Consider the following 18319-nt stretch of genomic DNA (forward strand, 5'->3'; position numbering starts at 1 on the left):
TAGAAAATAAAATATTCTAGAATGTTTATATATTATTAACAGTTATGAAAAGGCTGTGTTCAAATTTTCAAATAAGCTTGATTAAAACTTATGTGAAACACACACACACTAGCCTTTCAGATATTATGAACTCTTTATGAAGCAGTCACAAAATACCTTTGATTTCATGCTCACTAAGCTTTCTTCTTTCTTCTAAGGCTTCTCTGTTGTAATTTAATCGTTTTAAGCAATTTATACCATATTGTAAACTTGTCCTACAATAATAATAATAAGATAAGAATATTAATAAAAATAAAAAATGGGATTAAATATTATAAAATAAAATTATGGGAAAAGTAAATATACATTTATACAAAAGCAAAATGACAAATATCAAAGAACAATTCTCACCTATGAAAGCCATCCACCATTTTTAAATGCATTCTTAAATCTTTTTTAGTTAAATGATCTAACATTCGAGCATCCACTAAGCATTCCATGAATGTAGATCTATATTGAGCCAATCCTAAACTGGGTAACCATTCATTTCCAATCCACTCATGATTCATTTCACCAAATGCTAAGCTCTGAAAAAATTATTGTCTGTTTAAATTCAGAAATATATAAGAAAACTACAAGGATATTGTAATGAATGTAATACAGGGAATAAAATGTAAACTAGAAGGTGCTACATCAATGTTTAGCAACATTCTCATTTCAAATGGTTTTGGACTACCTACATTCGGAGTCCACCCACACTTTATAAGAGGCATGAAAGATTTATGGGTCTTTCTAGCATAAACTGCTGACATTACACAAATTGAAGTATCATAATAATCTTCATAAATCGTTTCATCGCATGGATCAGCAATTACAAATACAGAGATTAACTATGCACAATATAGTGCACATAAGGTTATGGCTTTAAGCATATAAGCTTCAATTCTCTCATGAAGTACAGCCTGATGATAAGCCTTGAAGTCAAACATTTGCAGAAGAATGTTACAAAATATTGGAGAGGATGAAAATTTTCCAAAATATGTAATGTTTTCATATGAGACAACATTTTAAGATTAGGTATTGTTAATTGACACAATACTTGAATATGGGGATTAGAAAATCCATACTGGAGTAAGCAAGAGACAGTCCTAAAATAAGCAATTGGTGTGGTTTACTGCATAATTGAATTAGTGGGTCTTTTTTCTTGTCTAAAATAACTGTTCGCTCTGACAATTACCCTGATATCTTTTTAATTTTCGCATTTCCTTTATTGCAACCCTGTATGATATTCCAGCAGGATGGAGCATCACCACACTGGAATGTGGAAGTGCAAAATGCTTTAGATGAAAAAGTGATGGATGGGAAGAGGAAGTCTAATAGAGTACCTAGACTTCCAGATATAACACTTTTGGACTTCTTTGTACAGCGATATGTGAAAAACACTGTTGGCCAATCTCCAACTCGTGACATTGATGAATTGAAAAGATGAATTACAGCGACCATTCAAAGGGCTGATCTTGCAATGCTTCATAGAACATGTCTAGAAACCTCATATAGACTCAATTACTTATTTGTAATAAATGGTGAACACATTGAAATCATGCAATAAGATAAACAGGAACATTGCATATTATATATAATAGAACATAAAACGCTGTAAATAAATATCTTTGCTTGTTTATTTGTAACTAATTTTTGAAAATGTAGCTGTACTTTTCAGACTTCCTGTATATAGTTATTAGTGAATATATATATATACACAGAAAAGTCATTTGGGCCAAACCAATGGCCTTGTGAGGGAAAATAAATAACAACATTTAGGTGACTAAGTATAAAATGTTCACATTTCTTCTTGTTCAATAACAAGGATACATGATATTAATTTCAAAATAATTTTTATCTCAATAATAATTTTAGAATGTGAAGAGATCATATATGTTTTGTTAATAGTCGAAAGTAATAAAAGATTTTAAAATAAAAATGCATAGGCAAAACAATACAATCATACATAACATTAAGCTGTAAGTAAAATATGAATCGCAGAATCAGTTTAAACTCTCATTTATTTAAACCGATTGAAATAAGCATGTCATTCCAGTAAGAAAATATTAAAATTTTAAATGTCAATTTAAACAATTTAAAGTCACAAATGAATTCTTACAGTTCTAGATGGTTTGGGAGCAGAAGGACTAGTAAGAGCAACCATTTCTTGTATTGCAAGTCGCAATTTTAAACGATGCAAAGGATTACTTATTCCTATTTCTCTTTGAATTTCTGTGTCAGATAAGGCAGACATGATTGCACCACTTTTAACATTTGCTCGGCATGCTGCAACATACCAGGCAGGCATTCCAACCCACAGCTGAAAAGAAGAGTTCGATTTTAATCATATATAAAATAACATCTTATATTCTAATAACATTACATAAAATAAATAGCACTGATTTGTTACAAAACATACTACATATATTCTCTTAATTAAAAAAAAATCAAGTTAATAAAAACAAAACATTGCATATGAATTCCATGCTACACATGAAAAAGTTTCATTTCATATGAACATGAATAAGCAAGTTATCAGAGCCATAATCAGAAATTTTGGAGACCTGAGGTAACAAATGTTAACAGTTCCCCCCACCCCTCTTAAATTTTTTTTTACTAGTTAAAGCTGATTAATTTCTATATAATTAAATCAGTTTTATATACTTTAAACAAATGAATTTTTTGTCCAATAAATGTTTTATGGATATATACTATTTCCTTTTTGTTAATGTGTGTAGCTTAATCAATTAAAGTCAAAGAATATGATATCTGAAGCCACATGAAGCATAATATGAAACATATGCAATATAATTAGGACAAAATAAATTTTACTAGCAAATCATTATCCTAAGTGGGGCTATATGTCCTATATCCCAATTACAAACTTTTATTTTTTAATTGATATCTCTGTATAAAAGTTTCTTTTGAAATGCTAAATATTTTATATTACCTCTAGCCAAGCAACAATTGTTGGGCCATTCCAAAGGGCAAAAGGTGTTCCAGCTTTCATTGATTCAGCTAAAAGTTCATGCCTAAGAAGAGAAAAAACAACTCATCATTATTCTTTGAACAAAAATTTAGAAACTGCACAAAAATTTTTGATGACTGAATCATATATTCAGTAAAAATATATGAAGAATTAGATACACTATTTTAAGAATTAGAGATTGATATTCACTTCTACAAATGAAACTTACTTCTTTTTAGTTCTTCTATCATGATCAGATTTTTGTCCAATACCACCAGACATACTGACAGGATCGCTTACTCCAGGATCTGCATCCATATAAGTTACTCCTGTAGAAGGTAAAAATTTTAAGATAAGCATAAAAAACAAATTTTCTCCTGTTAACTCCAAAAACGAAGGGTATTTAATGTTTGAATATCATTTTAAAACAAAGAATACAAATAGACATTCTTTCCGTATATTTAATGGTATTTATAATAAGTCATTAAAAAACTACTGTAAGGATAAACATTTGAATGTTATTTTATTTTCAATATCTACGATACTTTTATTATTTTAACTTTGAATGTCATCTGTTATGCCATGATGTTTCAGATATTTTAAAAATATTGATATCCAAAACTTGCTTTTTAAAAGTAAACTTATTTCCTTTCATCATTTCATATATATATATATATATATATATATATATATATATATATATATATATATATATATATATAATGCATGATAAGTAATTGGTGATTAAAGAAAAAAAAATGTTTTAAAGTGCTGTATACTTAAAATAACAATACAATAGTGGATAATTAATTACAACTTTATAAGAATAAGATTGACTTCCAATTTATTAATAGTATTTTAATGAAATAGATCTTTTGCTCTCTCAAAATATTTAAATCTGTTATTGTATTAATCTAATGTTATTTAGCTATGTTAAAAAAAAAAAAAAATTCATAAATGCCGATTATTTTGAGAACAAACCGAAGACAAATAATTTTTTAATAGGTGAAGATAACACATATGATATTGCTTTTGGGGGGAATGATGGGTGGCTGAAAATTGATTTAAAATAGGTAAGATAGGATAAACTGAAATGGTATGTAGATAAAAGCGATCAAGTCAAAAGAAAACAGAATTAATGTATATTTGTCTTAAATAATATCCCTGAAATAAATTGTGTGAGACTTATAATGAGAAATACAATATACTTGGCATCTCTAATTTGAGATATTTTAAAGTGGCAAAAATACATCAATTCAGTATTTGTTTCCCCTTTTAATTTGGTTACTTAACTGAAACTAAGAACATTTCTATCTTTTTTCTAGTCACTTCTCAACTCTGCTTTCCTTGGTTATACTATTCAGCATATTTACAGGAAAAGAATCTTATCTTTCAACAATAGGATTAAAATTGCGCACATTGTAAAACATACTATACCGAAGACAAATTTTCATAACAGAACTCAGATATAACACATGCATACAATAAATAAATAAATAAAAGGCAGAATTTTATAACATAATGAATTGTACCAAATGTAAATACTGAGAAGTAAAATAAATAAACGAATAAGTTTATATAAAAATACTTGAGATATTAAAAATATTACAGAATTATTATATAAAAGAAAATTAATCATTTTCAAAAAGATAAAATTCAGTTTTAAAAATGCTGAAATCTACAAAAATAAAAAACATTTTTTTATTAATCAAATAAAAAAAATTATAATACTTCTACAAAGTATACATGATTCATACAACCATGAAACATACCTGGTGATGTGACTCCATAACCTTCTTTTACTTTGACTTTGTCCTTTTTACTAAATAATCTTCCTAATGATGATTTGATGCTTTTCTTCTTTTGAGGGGTCCTATGCAAAGAATCCTCAGATGTAGAGCTATGAGAGGAAGAAGGGGAGCTATGGGAGGGTCCTTCGAGCAAAAGCCGGGAATGGGACATTTCAGGGACCAAATCAGGATAACTAAAAGAGGGAGATAATAAGCCATTGCTAAAAAAAAAAAGCAAACTCGCCAACCAAATGTTGATGGCAGATGCAGCAGGTATCAAAATGAATAAAGCAAAAATCAAAAACACATTCCCTTTAATTTCTAAGCAAAATAAATGAAATGCTAAATTCTGCTTGACATACATTTTTGTTTATGAACTAATGCTGAAATTTGTTATTAAGAATTCATGCACTTGTTAGTATTTAATCTTTTACACACTTTAGAATTTGCAAAAATAAGGCTAATAAAACTGCATTGCTATAATTAGGGAGTAATTATGATGCACATATTTGCAATAATAAAAAATCTTATGAAATAATTTTAATTATCTAGAAATTTGATATAGAATCTAGAAATCAAATGCAAAAATCAATATCTTAAAGACTGATGCATGTCTTTTGATTCACAAAATAAAGTTTCATAGTTTAAAAAATCTTTAAAAAGGATTTTAATTAATTATCTACAGATTAAAATACTAATTAAGACAATGAATGTATAAGAACAAGTAATATGTTTGGTACTACAAAAATAGTTAGAAACAACTATCAGTTTATTACAAATACGCAAAAGCGAAAATTCAATTTGTTACAAGCTACATCAAAATTCTCATATTATATAGATTAAATGTTTCTCATCCTCTCTTTACAACTAATTGAAAAATAAGGTCTGTGGTCTCATTTAACCATACTTGGAATTTCCACTCTCTTTTTCCTTCTTTAGCAATTTACCTATAACAAACTGGGTGATGCATAGAATAACAATCATGATTTGAGCAGACAAATCAATTCCATTATCAGCTGTTCTGCTGATAAAGAAAAGGTTAAAAAAATTATAAATCGATTTTGCTATTGGAACATAATTTCCAACTTTGGTATGACTTTGAATATGTGGTGATTCAAGTTTAATCATGTAATTGCAAGTTGAATTGGGTGTTTTCATATGGTTATACATTACATTCAAACCACAATCAATTTTTATGTTAGATTAACTAGATAAAAGAGATTGACATTTTCATAGTCTTATTTAAAAAGTAAGAATACTATAAACTTTAGTCTCCCCCCCCTTTTTTTCAAATAAAAAGCTATAATTACTTTAAAATTAAAATTATATGTGAAAATTAATCAATATTATATGAACTAGAAATGATAATCAGTCACTAAATTTGTTGTATGAGAATAAAAATATTTGGGTTTCAAGATTTTGTTGAAATGAATTAAGCTTAAACATTCACATTACATTTAAAGAGGTGGAGGTAGGAGAGGAAAGTAAGTAAAGAGATAGTAGTTGTTGATTAATGTTATCTAATTCAGGATGTTCCAGTTTCTTTAAATGCATTTTGTTCTAAATGTATAAAACAATAAAAATCTTCCATTGAACAACTAAATGATCAAAATTCTGAATAAGCAAGATTTTTGATTTCATAGAGTACCAAAAAAGCATTATTCATGAGAGAATCATAATTTCTCACTGTTTAATATTGTATCTTTTAACGTCAGAAATTTTAGTGCAGAGTTAAGAATTGCTGTTTACTGAATCAAGGAAGTGAATGCAAGTAAATTAAACTTTTAAAATCATCTCTATAATTAAATACCAAATGGTCCATTTCAAACCAAAATTTGAATTTACCTAGAAAATGTAATCTACGAATGAGAAATGACCATATTTTAATTTCTAAAAGAAAAATAATTTTCTATATCTACAAGATCTGGAATTGCTATCATTATTGTACTTATTGTACCAAAAAATTTCTACACAAAAACATATTTAAACAAAAATTTTTAAGGGATTGAAAAATTTACTAGAACCGAGGCACTAAGGTATACATGACAGTAATCTGAAGAAAACAGCCCATACTTTTGAAATATTTCATATCTGGAATGTCTGAGAATATCTGGATATTAGGAAACAGAAGTAGTCTTCAACTCGAGCTAATGAACTCGAATTATTGTCAGTCAAAGTCAATTCGACTGGTTTGTGTTATTAAATAATTTGGAGCCTAACATGATAACACTAAGCAACATCTACTGTATTTCATATATGCCATCCAGAAAATAAAAATCTGTCACTGACGGGGGAAAAAAAAATTTTTTTTTCTTTACAAAAATTCTAACAAAGAAACATTTTCTTTTCTTTTTGTTATAAATTCAAATGTTAAGAATCTGAATGAGGGTTAAAATTTCTAAGAGCAGAAATTTATCATCCCAATTTGCTATTACAGACAAAAGGAAAAACTAATAGTAAGTTAAATCGTTTTACATACAAATTATAATCCTATTTTATTAATAAACAAATATGAATTGAAAAAAAAATGTTAACTAAGATGATGTAAATAAATACTTCTTCAAAATAATTAATTTTGCACAAAACAAGCCTATATAATTGGTCTGGCTACAAAGTAAAATGAAGGGTTATCTAATAGCAATTATTTTTCATGAAATAATCATGATTATATTTAGGTATAAAATAATTTAATCATAAACCAGACAACAGATGTAGAATTAGAAAAATTGATATAATTATATATTCTTATAGATAAAATATTTACACAAATATTTTATAAACAAAACATTTGATAAACTTTTTTTCACCTCTTTTTGCAAAACAAAAATTATTTTCTGGATGGATCATATTTTTAAATAACAAAGTATTTGGTTTTTGTGGGTAAAATGATATAGCAATTGTAAAAAGTACCCAAGGAACATATCCTGAGAAGAAAGAGGCATGGTAGATGAGATGGATGTCATGGCAAGCGAAGAATGAGGAATGTTATACCCAACACTTCTATAAAAAGCCATAAGCAAAGCACAATGAATGTCAATTATGCAACAGACAGAAATACATAAGTAAAACAATTAAATAATTAATAATGATGAAATACAATTATATAAATATGATTTTTTTTTAAACTTAAAAACCAGCTAAGGTACAAAAATCTAAAAATTTCAGAACTTATTCATTTAAAATGTCTGAAATCCCCCCCCTTCTTAATTAGAGAAATCATGAATAATAAAGACCTTTTCAAATATCTTATATCATAAAAGTAGCTTTAGAACCTATTTCATTGCAAGATATAATTAGCTTACATTAATAAAATTGTTTTACTTATTTAAAGTTACAAAATGAATCAGGTTATGATTCTAAATTTATATGATTAAGGACTATTACACCACAAAGGTACAGTTCAACAAAATGAGAATATTCAGACATTTTACATTTGAAAGGTATATTAAATATTAAAAAACATTAGCTATTATTTAAATTTATAAAAACATGCATGATTTGTGATGGCTTTGTATTATTAAAATAGTGAGTTTACCAGAAGCAGAAGTTGCAGCATTAACAAAAGCATAGACAGCAAAAAAGGTTCTAGTCGTGCAATTTAGAGTGATGTTTTTTAATTAATTAATTTTTATTTGGGACAACCTACATTAACTTTAACATCACGCGCTCAAATAGAAATCATTCTTATTTTCAGACATTTATGGGAAATTATAACAAACTCTAACAAATATCATAATTAATGTACAATCATTATATACATATTAATACTAATACCGAACAATGATTTAAAAAAACAAAACAAATTTGTTTAAAAAAGATTTAATATTTTTTTGAACAAATAGACAGTTGTTACAAAAGCAAATAGAAATAATGACACCTAAAAAATACATAAAAATTCCATATCAGAAAATATTATATAAGCTTGTGACTAATATTATAACATTTAATTCAACCTAAATGAAAGCTTTTAGCAAGTTGAAAGAAGAAACTTAGTACTCATTTATGATTTCAGTCAAATTATTTCATCTTATAAAACAAATCCAGGAAAAATTTATAGAACTAATAAATTTATTCAACATTATATTAAACAAATACAAAACAATGCATTCATTATGAATAATACCATTATACAAAACATTATATTTAATAACATTTTATACACGATTTTCATCATCATTGAAGCCATAAAAAGTACAAACATTTCTCTTTTTCAAAAAATATTACTATAATTAATATTATTAATACAATACTATATTTCAAATAATTATTTTTGTAAATCAATTACATTCCATTTTGAAATACTTGAGAAAAAAATTGTTTTCTTCCCCCCACTCTCCCATGTCAGAGTTATTGAACAATTTTGCACTCTTTAAAAACAAAATGTGCACTCTTTAAAACGAAATACTATGATGAATTTTAATAAACCAATATGTATTGAGAGATATATATACTGCCTAAACAAAATATGTAAGTTATTTTGAAATTTTTTTTTCCTGCTCGAAAGAGAATAAGGATAGAGTGTATTGTTAATCTGACCTCATTCCTTTATCTTATTTATAGCAAATATCAACAGGAAATACTTAAAATTTTTATTAAAAAATACAGCTGAAATTAAAATATACTTAAAAATTCAGCATACAATAAAATTTATCTATAACTGACCACATTAAAGCAAAAAAAGTAGAAATTTCATTAACATATGAAAAAATTCAAAGTATTTGTATGTAGTTACTATTTGGAAAAAAGGTGACGTAGCCTGAAATATGTTCTAATTAAAGAGAGGGATAAAAATCATTTACCTACTTTTTTGATTATTCTACACATAAAAATTAGTTCTTAAAGAACCACAACAAATTAAAAACTTCTATTTAACAAATCTTTTATAACTTATTTATTACATCAAATTCTTATAAATAAAAAAATCGCATACCTCCGAAGTTCTTCAGAACTTTCAGCTAAAGCTCTGGCAACTCTTTCTAATCTAACAGAACGGGGAGTTGGTGGACTTGGGTCCCTTCGTAGTAGTAACCTATTATCATCTTTGCTATCAACTTGACTCATAGTCTGAGTGGAAAAAAGTATACAAATGGTATTTAAATAAAATTCACTGGATTGCAGCAGTATCATACAAAATACAGAATTTAAAAAAAAAAAAAAAAAAAAAAAAACCCTTTAAAAACTATTGCATAAACAATAACATACGTCAAAGTTTCAGAGCCTCAATTTATGCAAATGTAGAATTTTGTCAGATATTAGACACATTCAAACTGTTGATTGCAATCGGTCTAAAACCATAAACATTAACTTTCATGCACCTGTTTTAAAAGAAATCTATCAACATGATATCTGGTGATTGTGCATGCTCGTTAAAATTCTATTAAGATATGTCACTGCCCTAGTAATTAGGAGGCTCTCTTTCCTACTAGAAACACCATTCTTCTTTCCAAAACATTTCTTGAATGAATAACATCACATTTCTCTCTTGTAAATTTAGGTAGTTATGCTGAATTTATATAGGGATCAATATAATTAATCCATATGTGAACAAACTACTTTTTACATTTAAAATTAGTTAAATTCATATTCCATTCTCAAGTAATAAAAATAATAATTTTTTAAGCAAGTGTAATTATGACAATTATTTGAGAAAAAACATTGCTTCAATGTAAAAATAATTAATTAACAAATTAAAAGCACAAATATTCTGATAACTTGTAAGATTCAATATTATCATAATATAGTTGAATATGACTTTTTGCACTCACAACTCTCCCCTGCCTCTAAATATTTAATCACTACATTTAATAATTTGAATAATGAAGCTTTGACATTTTATTAATAATGTATGCAATAGCTATTCAAAATGAGTATAGTTTTTGAATCATCTTGTATTCCCAAAATATATTTAGGATAATTCTTAAATAGATTAAATATTTAAAATATTTTTTTTTTCCACTTTGAGTTTCAATTATAAAATTATAATATTATGTGGGGGGGGGATATCCGGCATTGCAGCATTTTAACCAGAGTTCTTTCTTATACATCTAATGGCAAACATTTAACTAAAATGGAGTAAATAAGTAAAACAAAACAAAAAGAAAGCAAAATTAATGAAGTTAAAAGATAATGAGTCAAAGAAATAAACAAAATTTACAATCCTCTAGGCTTTTATTTATTAAATAAATATATCAATAATAGCCCAGAGGAAAGGGAAAGAGGAATATGTATAGCAAAACTGATATATATTAACAAATGTTGCAATACTAAAACACAGATTTTAATGAAAGCCATTTTGACTCACTGGATATTTCTGCATGTAATCCCGTTGTGGGCTATGATGTGACTTGGGAGTAGACCTGCCACTCTGCGGAGGAGAATTTCTTTCAAAAGATCTTCCTCTTGCAAGCAAACTTATTGTTTCTATGCTACCGACTCTAGATTCTAGTTCTTCTGCCCTCTGTTCTGTTGTATGTTTTTCTTCCTGGATCAATCTAGAAAAATAAGAAACAACAATATAAGATACAATTAAAGCTATATAAATATTTTTTTTTTTGAACAAGCAAAACAAAATTTTCACATGCAATGAATTTGAAGCTGCTCATTCCTACAACAAGATTCTTTATAATGTATAAATATAAATCATCAGAATATAATAAATTAAATAGAAAAACAATTATTTTTTGCTTCAGATTTAGTAATTAAATAAACTGCAATGAAAAAGAATTAACAAAGAAAGCTTTCATAGAGAAGTGGTGCTGATCTTAAATAAAAATTAAAAATAAATTAATTAAAATAAATCTCTGCTAAGATTTAAAATTTAATTCAATACATCATTCAATAAATAGATGATTTCTTTTGTTAAAATGGTAAATTCTATCCATAAAAATAAAATTTTACTCTTAACATTATTTTCAAAAATACACCAGCTTGTAATTAAAAAAAAAAAAATGTTCTAATTCAATAACTGTCTATTTTCACTGATAAAAATTTACCTTTATAAATAAGAAAATACTTCTAATATTGTTCTATTTGTTTAACAATGGATAGATGAAACTGTAAAAATTTCAAGATACATTTGGTATCTGTTTTAAGTGCTCTACAAGATCATATTTTAATGCTTCAATAACTATAACTACTATAAAAAATTTCGGATGGTATTTTTGCCAATTAAGATTAACACTGTTCTTTTAAACTCCATGATTCTATTTAACATCCTACATAACTGACAATTTCAAGCTGGTAGCATGCTTTTATTAACAGGTTTACTAAAATCTAATAATGTTAATTTATTATGGATCTATGTTCATTCAAATGAGTGGCACAGTTCATGGTGACTTTACAGTAGCAAAATCTTGTTTCACGAACTGTTAATTCAAATAAATTCTTCAAAACTTATCAAACTGTAACAACTTAATGTTGGCAAGTTTCAAAGAATGAAGCAATTTGGATACTAAGAAAACATACAGCTGACTGGTTAAAAAAATTGTTTTACTATTAAAAAATATGTTTACTAGAGAAGAATAGAGAGATATAAGTAATAGGGCAAAAGACTTTTGCTGAATGAGTTTTTTATCATATCATTTCAATAACCAAAATATCAAAATTTTGAATAAATGGAAAACAAAAGAATACTGCAAAGCGTTAACTAAAAAAAAAAAAAGTGAGGGGAGGGGACAATTCAGTATAGCATTTCCAAAAACAAATTCCTCAATAAATAAAATCTGATATTTATATGCATAAGCTAAATATTTAATGCTTCTGCAAATTAAAAAAACAGTATATATAATAATGAAAATATTATGGGCAAACATTAACAAAAAACAAACAAACAAACATCTGCATGTCAAGGATAGACTTGCATAGAAAAGTGTTACTGTGAATAAATACTGAAGATTTAAAACCTAGCATTAATATCAATTACCTGATCTCATTGTTAATTGCATCCAGCTGCTCTTGTAACATAAGAGCTAATGTTTGTGCATCTGTATGGGCAGATGGTGATAGCATGTCCATTGACTCAAATATACTCTCATTATCATCTGTTTGACTACATTCTGTATCACTGGCATCAAAGGCATGCTGAACACTAGCTAAAACTTGAGCCTGCTCCATTTTCTCCCATTCTTGTTCATTCAAGGTTTGAACCTGAAATTTAAACAAGAACAACATTAAAATTTTTTAATAATTTTATGCACCAGTAAACTTTTGATTTAAAAAAAATGAAGGTTAAAAGCAGACAACCAAAATATACAATTATAGGAAATAATTAAAAAGAAAAGAATAACAAAGCTAAATTCATTATAATATATTATTAACTTATGACTGCTCCAGCTTATTCTTACTTTTTCATTATTATAAACAATTACAAAAAAATGAAGGTAACACAATTTAATTTTAACTATATTTAACAATGTTTAATCATAGAGCTTGCTTAAATTTAAAAGTAAGAATTTTGAATTTCAAGATTAAATATAGTGCAAAACAAACAATGCTACAATTAAAAAAAATTTTTTTACATGTTCTCAACAGATTCCATAACTGAATAGTAAATCTGCCAAATTACACTTGCAAGAAGCTATTTCCTTTCCTAATTCACATGAATGCAACTTTCAACATCTAGTCATGAATGTTTTGATGCTGTTTCTCCTAGACTCTGAGTGATTAAAATCAGAGGGCAGTTTTTTCATTTTCAAAAGAAAAATACTGCGAGCCATTCTTGGTGAAATAGAAAAAATGTTTGGAGAAGAAGAATAACTTTCAGCTTATAAAATCTATAGAGAGCCAAATATTATAAAGTTCATAAAAATAAACCGGATGAACTGGGCGGCTCATATATTTAGAATGGATGATGATTCCATATTAAAAAAAATTCTTTTACATAAACCTCTAACAAATAGGAAAAGGGGTAGATCCAAAATGAGATGGATGGAGCCAGTGGAGACAGACTTCCTGGCTATTCAGAAAAGAAACTGGCGCATAAGTGTCAAAAGTAGAATGTGGTGGAACAGAATTCAGACGAAGGCACTGGCCCATCCTGGACTGTCTACACAAATATGATGATGTAACTTTCAACTATTTAAATTCAAATAACATTTTTTCATATCTCTTTCAAAGTTATATTGTTTCTAATACCATTTACTATTTTCTGTCTTTTCTTGATTTAAAATACACATATCTGTTTCCCTTTTTTACTTGTGCTCTGCAAAATTTACTTTCAGTTATCAGTTCATTTCATTTCAGTTTATTTTGTAAGTTTGCGCAAGTTATTTAATTCATAATAGAAGAAATAGCATAATTAGATGATCATATGGAAAACTGTTGTTATTCAAGAATGTGAATGTTGATAATAATGAAAATTTTATGGCTGATGACCTGACAATTGAAGGTAAGGATTTGGAGGATAATGTAGTATGTAAAAATTCCATTAGCATATAAAGAAAAAGATATCTTAGGTAAATTACAGTCCAGAAAAGCTCCTTAAAAACATCACTTGGCCAAAATTTGTTAAAACTTTCAATTTTGGTGAATAAAACAATAATTGAACATTTAGTGAATTGTTTTAAGGTATATATTTAAAACTCTTTTAAGGAAAAATATTACAATGAAAGATGTGTATAAAGTATTGCAGTGAAGGAAATAAATTTTTTTATTGGATTAGTCAATTTATACAAGATACATAAAGAAAATTTAGTTTTATATAATGAAAGTTTCCCTTTCATTTGTAATATTATTATAATATGGGTTTACCAATGTATAGAGTAATATATAAATTATGTAATTTCTCTCGTATTTTAGTTTGTTGATTAGCAAATACTAAAGTAGGACATACAGCATCCACAATGTTACAAAGCATCCGATTCATGCAGCTTACCAACACACCATATTTCAAAAATATTTCACGTTAATTTAAATTTCAAATATTTCAAATCAAAAGAAAGTTCTGCAATTTATAAAATGAAAATACATACTTTAGTAGCATCTTCTTCCAAAGCAGCTTGTCTACCTCTTTGAATTCTTCGATTAATTGATGCATTAGGTGAAATGTAATCGATTCCAGAAACCATATGAAATGCATCCGTTGCATCAATGGCTGGTGTACGACTAGGTGAGATAGAACTTGTAACAACAGCTCCAGGAGATAGTGCAGAACGAGTTGGAAACTGAGGTGAAGTTTGTGGAAGTGTTCGAGCAGCACTTAACCTGCAGCAGAAGAAAAATCATTAAACTTGATACTAATGTATAATCAGACACCAAAAATATTATGTAACATACCATTGAAATGGAGCAATATTTTAATGTAATATTATAAAACAATATATCTTTAAAAAAAAGGAAGCAAGTGCTAGTAAGCCAACAACATTTCTAGTATTAGAAAAAGAAAAAAAAAAAAAAAAAAAGTAATAACTAACCTAGTTAAACTTTCTGCCTTGAACTGCTGGTAATCCCTACGCAGAGTTTCCATTTCGCTTCGCATTTTAGCTAAATCTGTTACTATTTTATCCTGTAAGCAAATTAGATAATTTTATGACAAATATGAGATAAAAAAAATTAGCAATATTAAGAAATACCATTATTAAAAGCAACAGTATTCATAAAAATCAGTTGCTTTATTAATTAAAGAATTCTAAGCAAAATTATTAAATCAAAGAGGTCTACTCTTTAAAAAAAAATACTGTAGCCAACTTCCAAATAAATTTTGGAATGTTACAAATACTTTAAAACTAATTCAAATATTTAATTTCAATAATAGTTTATAATTTAAAAGCGTTAAAGAAGAAAAATAATAAGAAAATTAATATTACTATGTATGATATAAAGTAAGAATTTTTTTAAATACCTAAGTATAGAGTAATCCTAATTTTCCAACAATTTAATACTTACACTTTTTTTAAATGATGTGTTAGTTTAATTTGCTCAAACATTTCATCTATAATTTGACTTTAACTGCTTAGATTTAACATCCACCCCATTATTGATTTCCTATGAACATTTAAAAAAAATTCTCTTACTATGTATTATGTTTATCTTATGAGTTTCAAACTGATATTTTTGATTGCTTTGTCTAGATGTAGAAAGCAAAAGTTTTCATTGATTTAATTACATAAGTTTACTTCTTTTTATTCTTATTTCATTAGTATTCCATTTTATTTTAATTTCAAACAGGAAAAAATTCAGGAATTTAATCTATTTGCTTTTTCCAGAGGTGGTACTGAAGAAAGGTTGGTATAAAAACCATCCTGTCAACTTCCAAAATCTGTTCTAATTTAGATAATATATGGAAGCCTCCAATGTATTACTTGCTTTAAAAATTTATTGTGTTATTTAGCGTATCATATATTATGGTGATGTAATTTAACAATGCTTTTATTTAAAATGTTTTTCTATTTACTCAGCATTACAAAGAGAAGTATATTTTTTGCACAGGATGAAAAGGGGAGTAGTATTCAATATAAAATAAAATGAAATGAATTACTTAAGAAGAAATTTGTGTGTCAGAGTTGTTACATCATGTATTAATTTTGAACAAAATACATCATATTATGAATAAAAATTTAAAAGTACAAACCTTTTCACTTTGAGTATCTTCCAAAACTTTCCTTGTTCTTTCAAGCTCTTGAGCCAGGGAATTCTTTTCTTCTAGAGCATGCATTCGTTCTTTTAGATGCAACTGCAGCCGTTCATTTGATTCTGCTAACAATTTATCAACAGTCGAAGAAAGTCTTTGGTTATGTTCTTCATTCATTTTTTCTCTTTGCCTAGACTAAAGTATATATCACATGTAAATAACATTAAATACATACATACCTTAATTATATAATGAAACTAATCAATAATAAAATCTTACTCTAATCAATTCATTGCCCTTTTCTTCTAGTTGTTGTTCTAACCGTTGTATCCTATCTTCCACACTACCATGTCTGTCTTGAACCTAATATAAAAAAATTAATATATATGTATATACATTTAAATAAAATAATGTGCAGGCAAAATATAATACAAAATACCAAACAAACCTGAGCCAAAGCTTCTCCTGCAGCAGCTTCTGCTTTACGAGAGAATTGAGCTAATTTTTGTTCTGTAAGCTCTAACCTTTCTTGAAGAGCTCGACATTTTTCTTCACTCTAAACAAGAAGAATATATTTTCTTAATCAAATTATTATTAAGCAAATCATTAAATAAGAATAATATTTCCTTATTTAATTGAAATGGTTACAGTAACACATAATATAAATGTTTTTAAAAGTAGACAGCAGCAGTCATGGCAGATAAGCACAGATGTACAGAGAACACATATCATATCATATGGAAGTGAAAAAAAAAAAAAAAAAAAAATATTGTAAAGATTTAAGGACAATTTTAATGAAATATAATGTAACAGGATTTTGTGCATGAACAAAGGGCAATAAAATTTCAATAAATGAATAAAAAATAAAAAAAGAGAACAAACCAATTTTAACTGTGCTTCTTTATTAGATAATTCTTGTTCTAATTTTTCATTCAAATCATGTAGTGATGTTGATTCACGCTGAGCATTTAAATATCTTTTTTCTAAGGTTGATATTCTCTCTTCCTGATCTTCTTTCTGGGCATTATTCTTAAAAGTAAAAAAAAGAAAAATAGCTATTTATCATAAATAGTAAGATTACATCATCATAAGCAGTAAAATTTATTTGCAAATGCAAATATCTATCTTAATGAATTCACTTCTGCAAATTATATGCTTAAAAAGAAGTTAAACCCATAAAAGATAAAAATTTTTATACAAGGAAATTCAAATTATAATTATAATTAAATTTGAAATGATGACATTAAATTTTAAGAATTTGTTCATCACATTACTCACTATTAAGATGCCAAATATCTTTTCATCATTAAAAAGTAAATTTTTAAATGATTTTTCTTTAGTTATATCTTTCAATGAGTATTCAATTATTTTTGATTAAGTTATAAGCTTTTAAAATCGAAAGAACCCCCCTCCTTTAAAGCAATAGAAATTCTAAAATTTATACTAAGAAATTTTCTGAAAATCTACAAAAAAGCTATCTGCTTTTGAGTTTAAAATAAAAGATGGGAAGTGCTGGTTTAGAGCAGGAGCTTCTAACTGTAGCAAACAGATGTCCAGTTATATGAATATAATAAAGAAAAAAAAATGATATATATTCTTTAGATTTCATCACAAATTAGTACAAAATTATTTCAATGTTATTTTCATATATTAGGATCTGCAACTAAAACTATTATAAAAAATATAAGATGTAAAATTAAAAATCTCACAAATTTTATTAATCTGTAAGAACATGCAACAAAGCTCTTTACATACAGGACACAAATTTCCCTTGTTCTGAAATGAGTTAAAGACAGATTAGCTTCTATTAAATTGACATTCAGCAGAACGAACTTGTTTCAAGAGAAATTTATTTTCCTTATTTGAATTCAGTTAAAAGAGTGCAAAATATCTAGCATGTCCCCATATCAGACTTCTTAGTTTTGTTAAGTGAATGTTTTAACAATAAGAGCTTAAGAATATTCTATATTTCTA

General features: G+C 26.7%; 2 protein-coding genes across 7 annotated transcripts in view; one reads left to right on the forward strand and one right to left on the reverse strand.

Annotated features, from left to right (window-relative positions):
* The window catches only part of LOC129980404 (uncharacterized), a 443593-nt gene that overhangs the window by 21639 nt on the left and 403635 nt on the right, over nt 1-18319 (forward strand). The window lies entirely within an intron of this gene.
* The window catches only part of LOC129980348 (liprin-alpha-2-like), a 104047-nt gene that overhangs the window by 9659 nt on the left and 76069 nt on the right, over nt 1-18319 (reverse strand). For 2 of the 5 annotated variants that reach the window (XM_056090791.1, XM_056090792.1), the window contains exons 7-22: nt 17228-17374; nt 16794-16901; nt 16625-16708; nt 16346-16540; nt 15189-15280; nt 14748-14979; nt 12701-12924; nt 11081-11270; nt 9710-9843; nt 7690-7779; nt 4762-4973; nt 3219-3318; nt 2972-3053; nt 2141-2341; nt 391-566; nt 157-254 (exon numbers count right to left, since the gene is read on the reverse strand). In XM_056090791.1, the coding sequence (XP_055946766.1) occupies nt 157-254; nt 391-566; nt 2141-2341; nt 2972-3053; nt 3219-3318; nt 4762-4973; nt 7690-7779; nt 9710-9843; nt 11081-11270; nt 12701-12924; nt 14748-14979; nt 15189-15280; nt 16346-16540; nt 16625-16708; nt 16794-16901; nt 17228-17374 (2365 nt within the window). The remainder of the gene's footprint in view (nt 1-156; nt 255-390; nt 567-2140; nt 2342-2971; nt 3054-3218; nt 3319-4761; nt 4974-7689; nt 7780-9709; nt 9844-11080; nt 11271-12700; nt 12925-14747; nt 14980-15188; nt 15281-16345; nt 16541-16624; nt 16709-16793; nt 16902-17227; nt 17375-18319) is intronic. The other 3 variants (XM_056090794.1, XM_056090795.1, XM_056090793.1) reach the window with 3 other exon arrangements.

This window comes from Argiope bruennichi, chromosome 1, assembly GCF_947563725.1.
Source record: "Argiope bruennichi chromosome 1, qqArgBrue1.1, whole genome shotgun sequence".
Classification (NCBI taxonomy): Eukaryota; Metazoa; Arthropoda; class Arachnida; order Araneae; family Araneidae; genus Argiope; species Argiope bruennichi.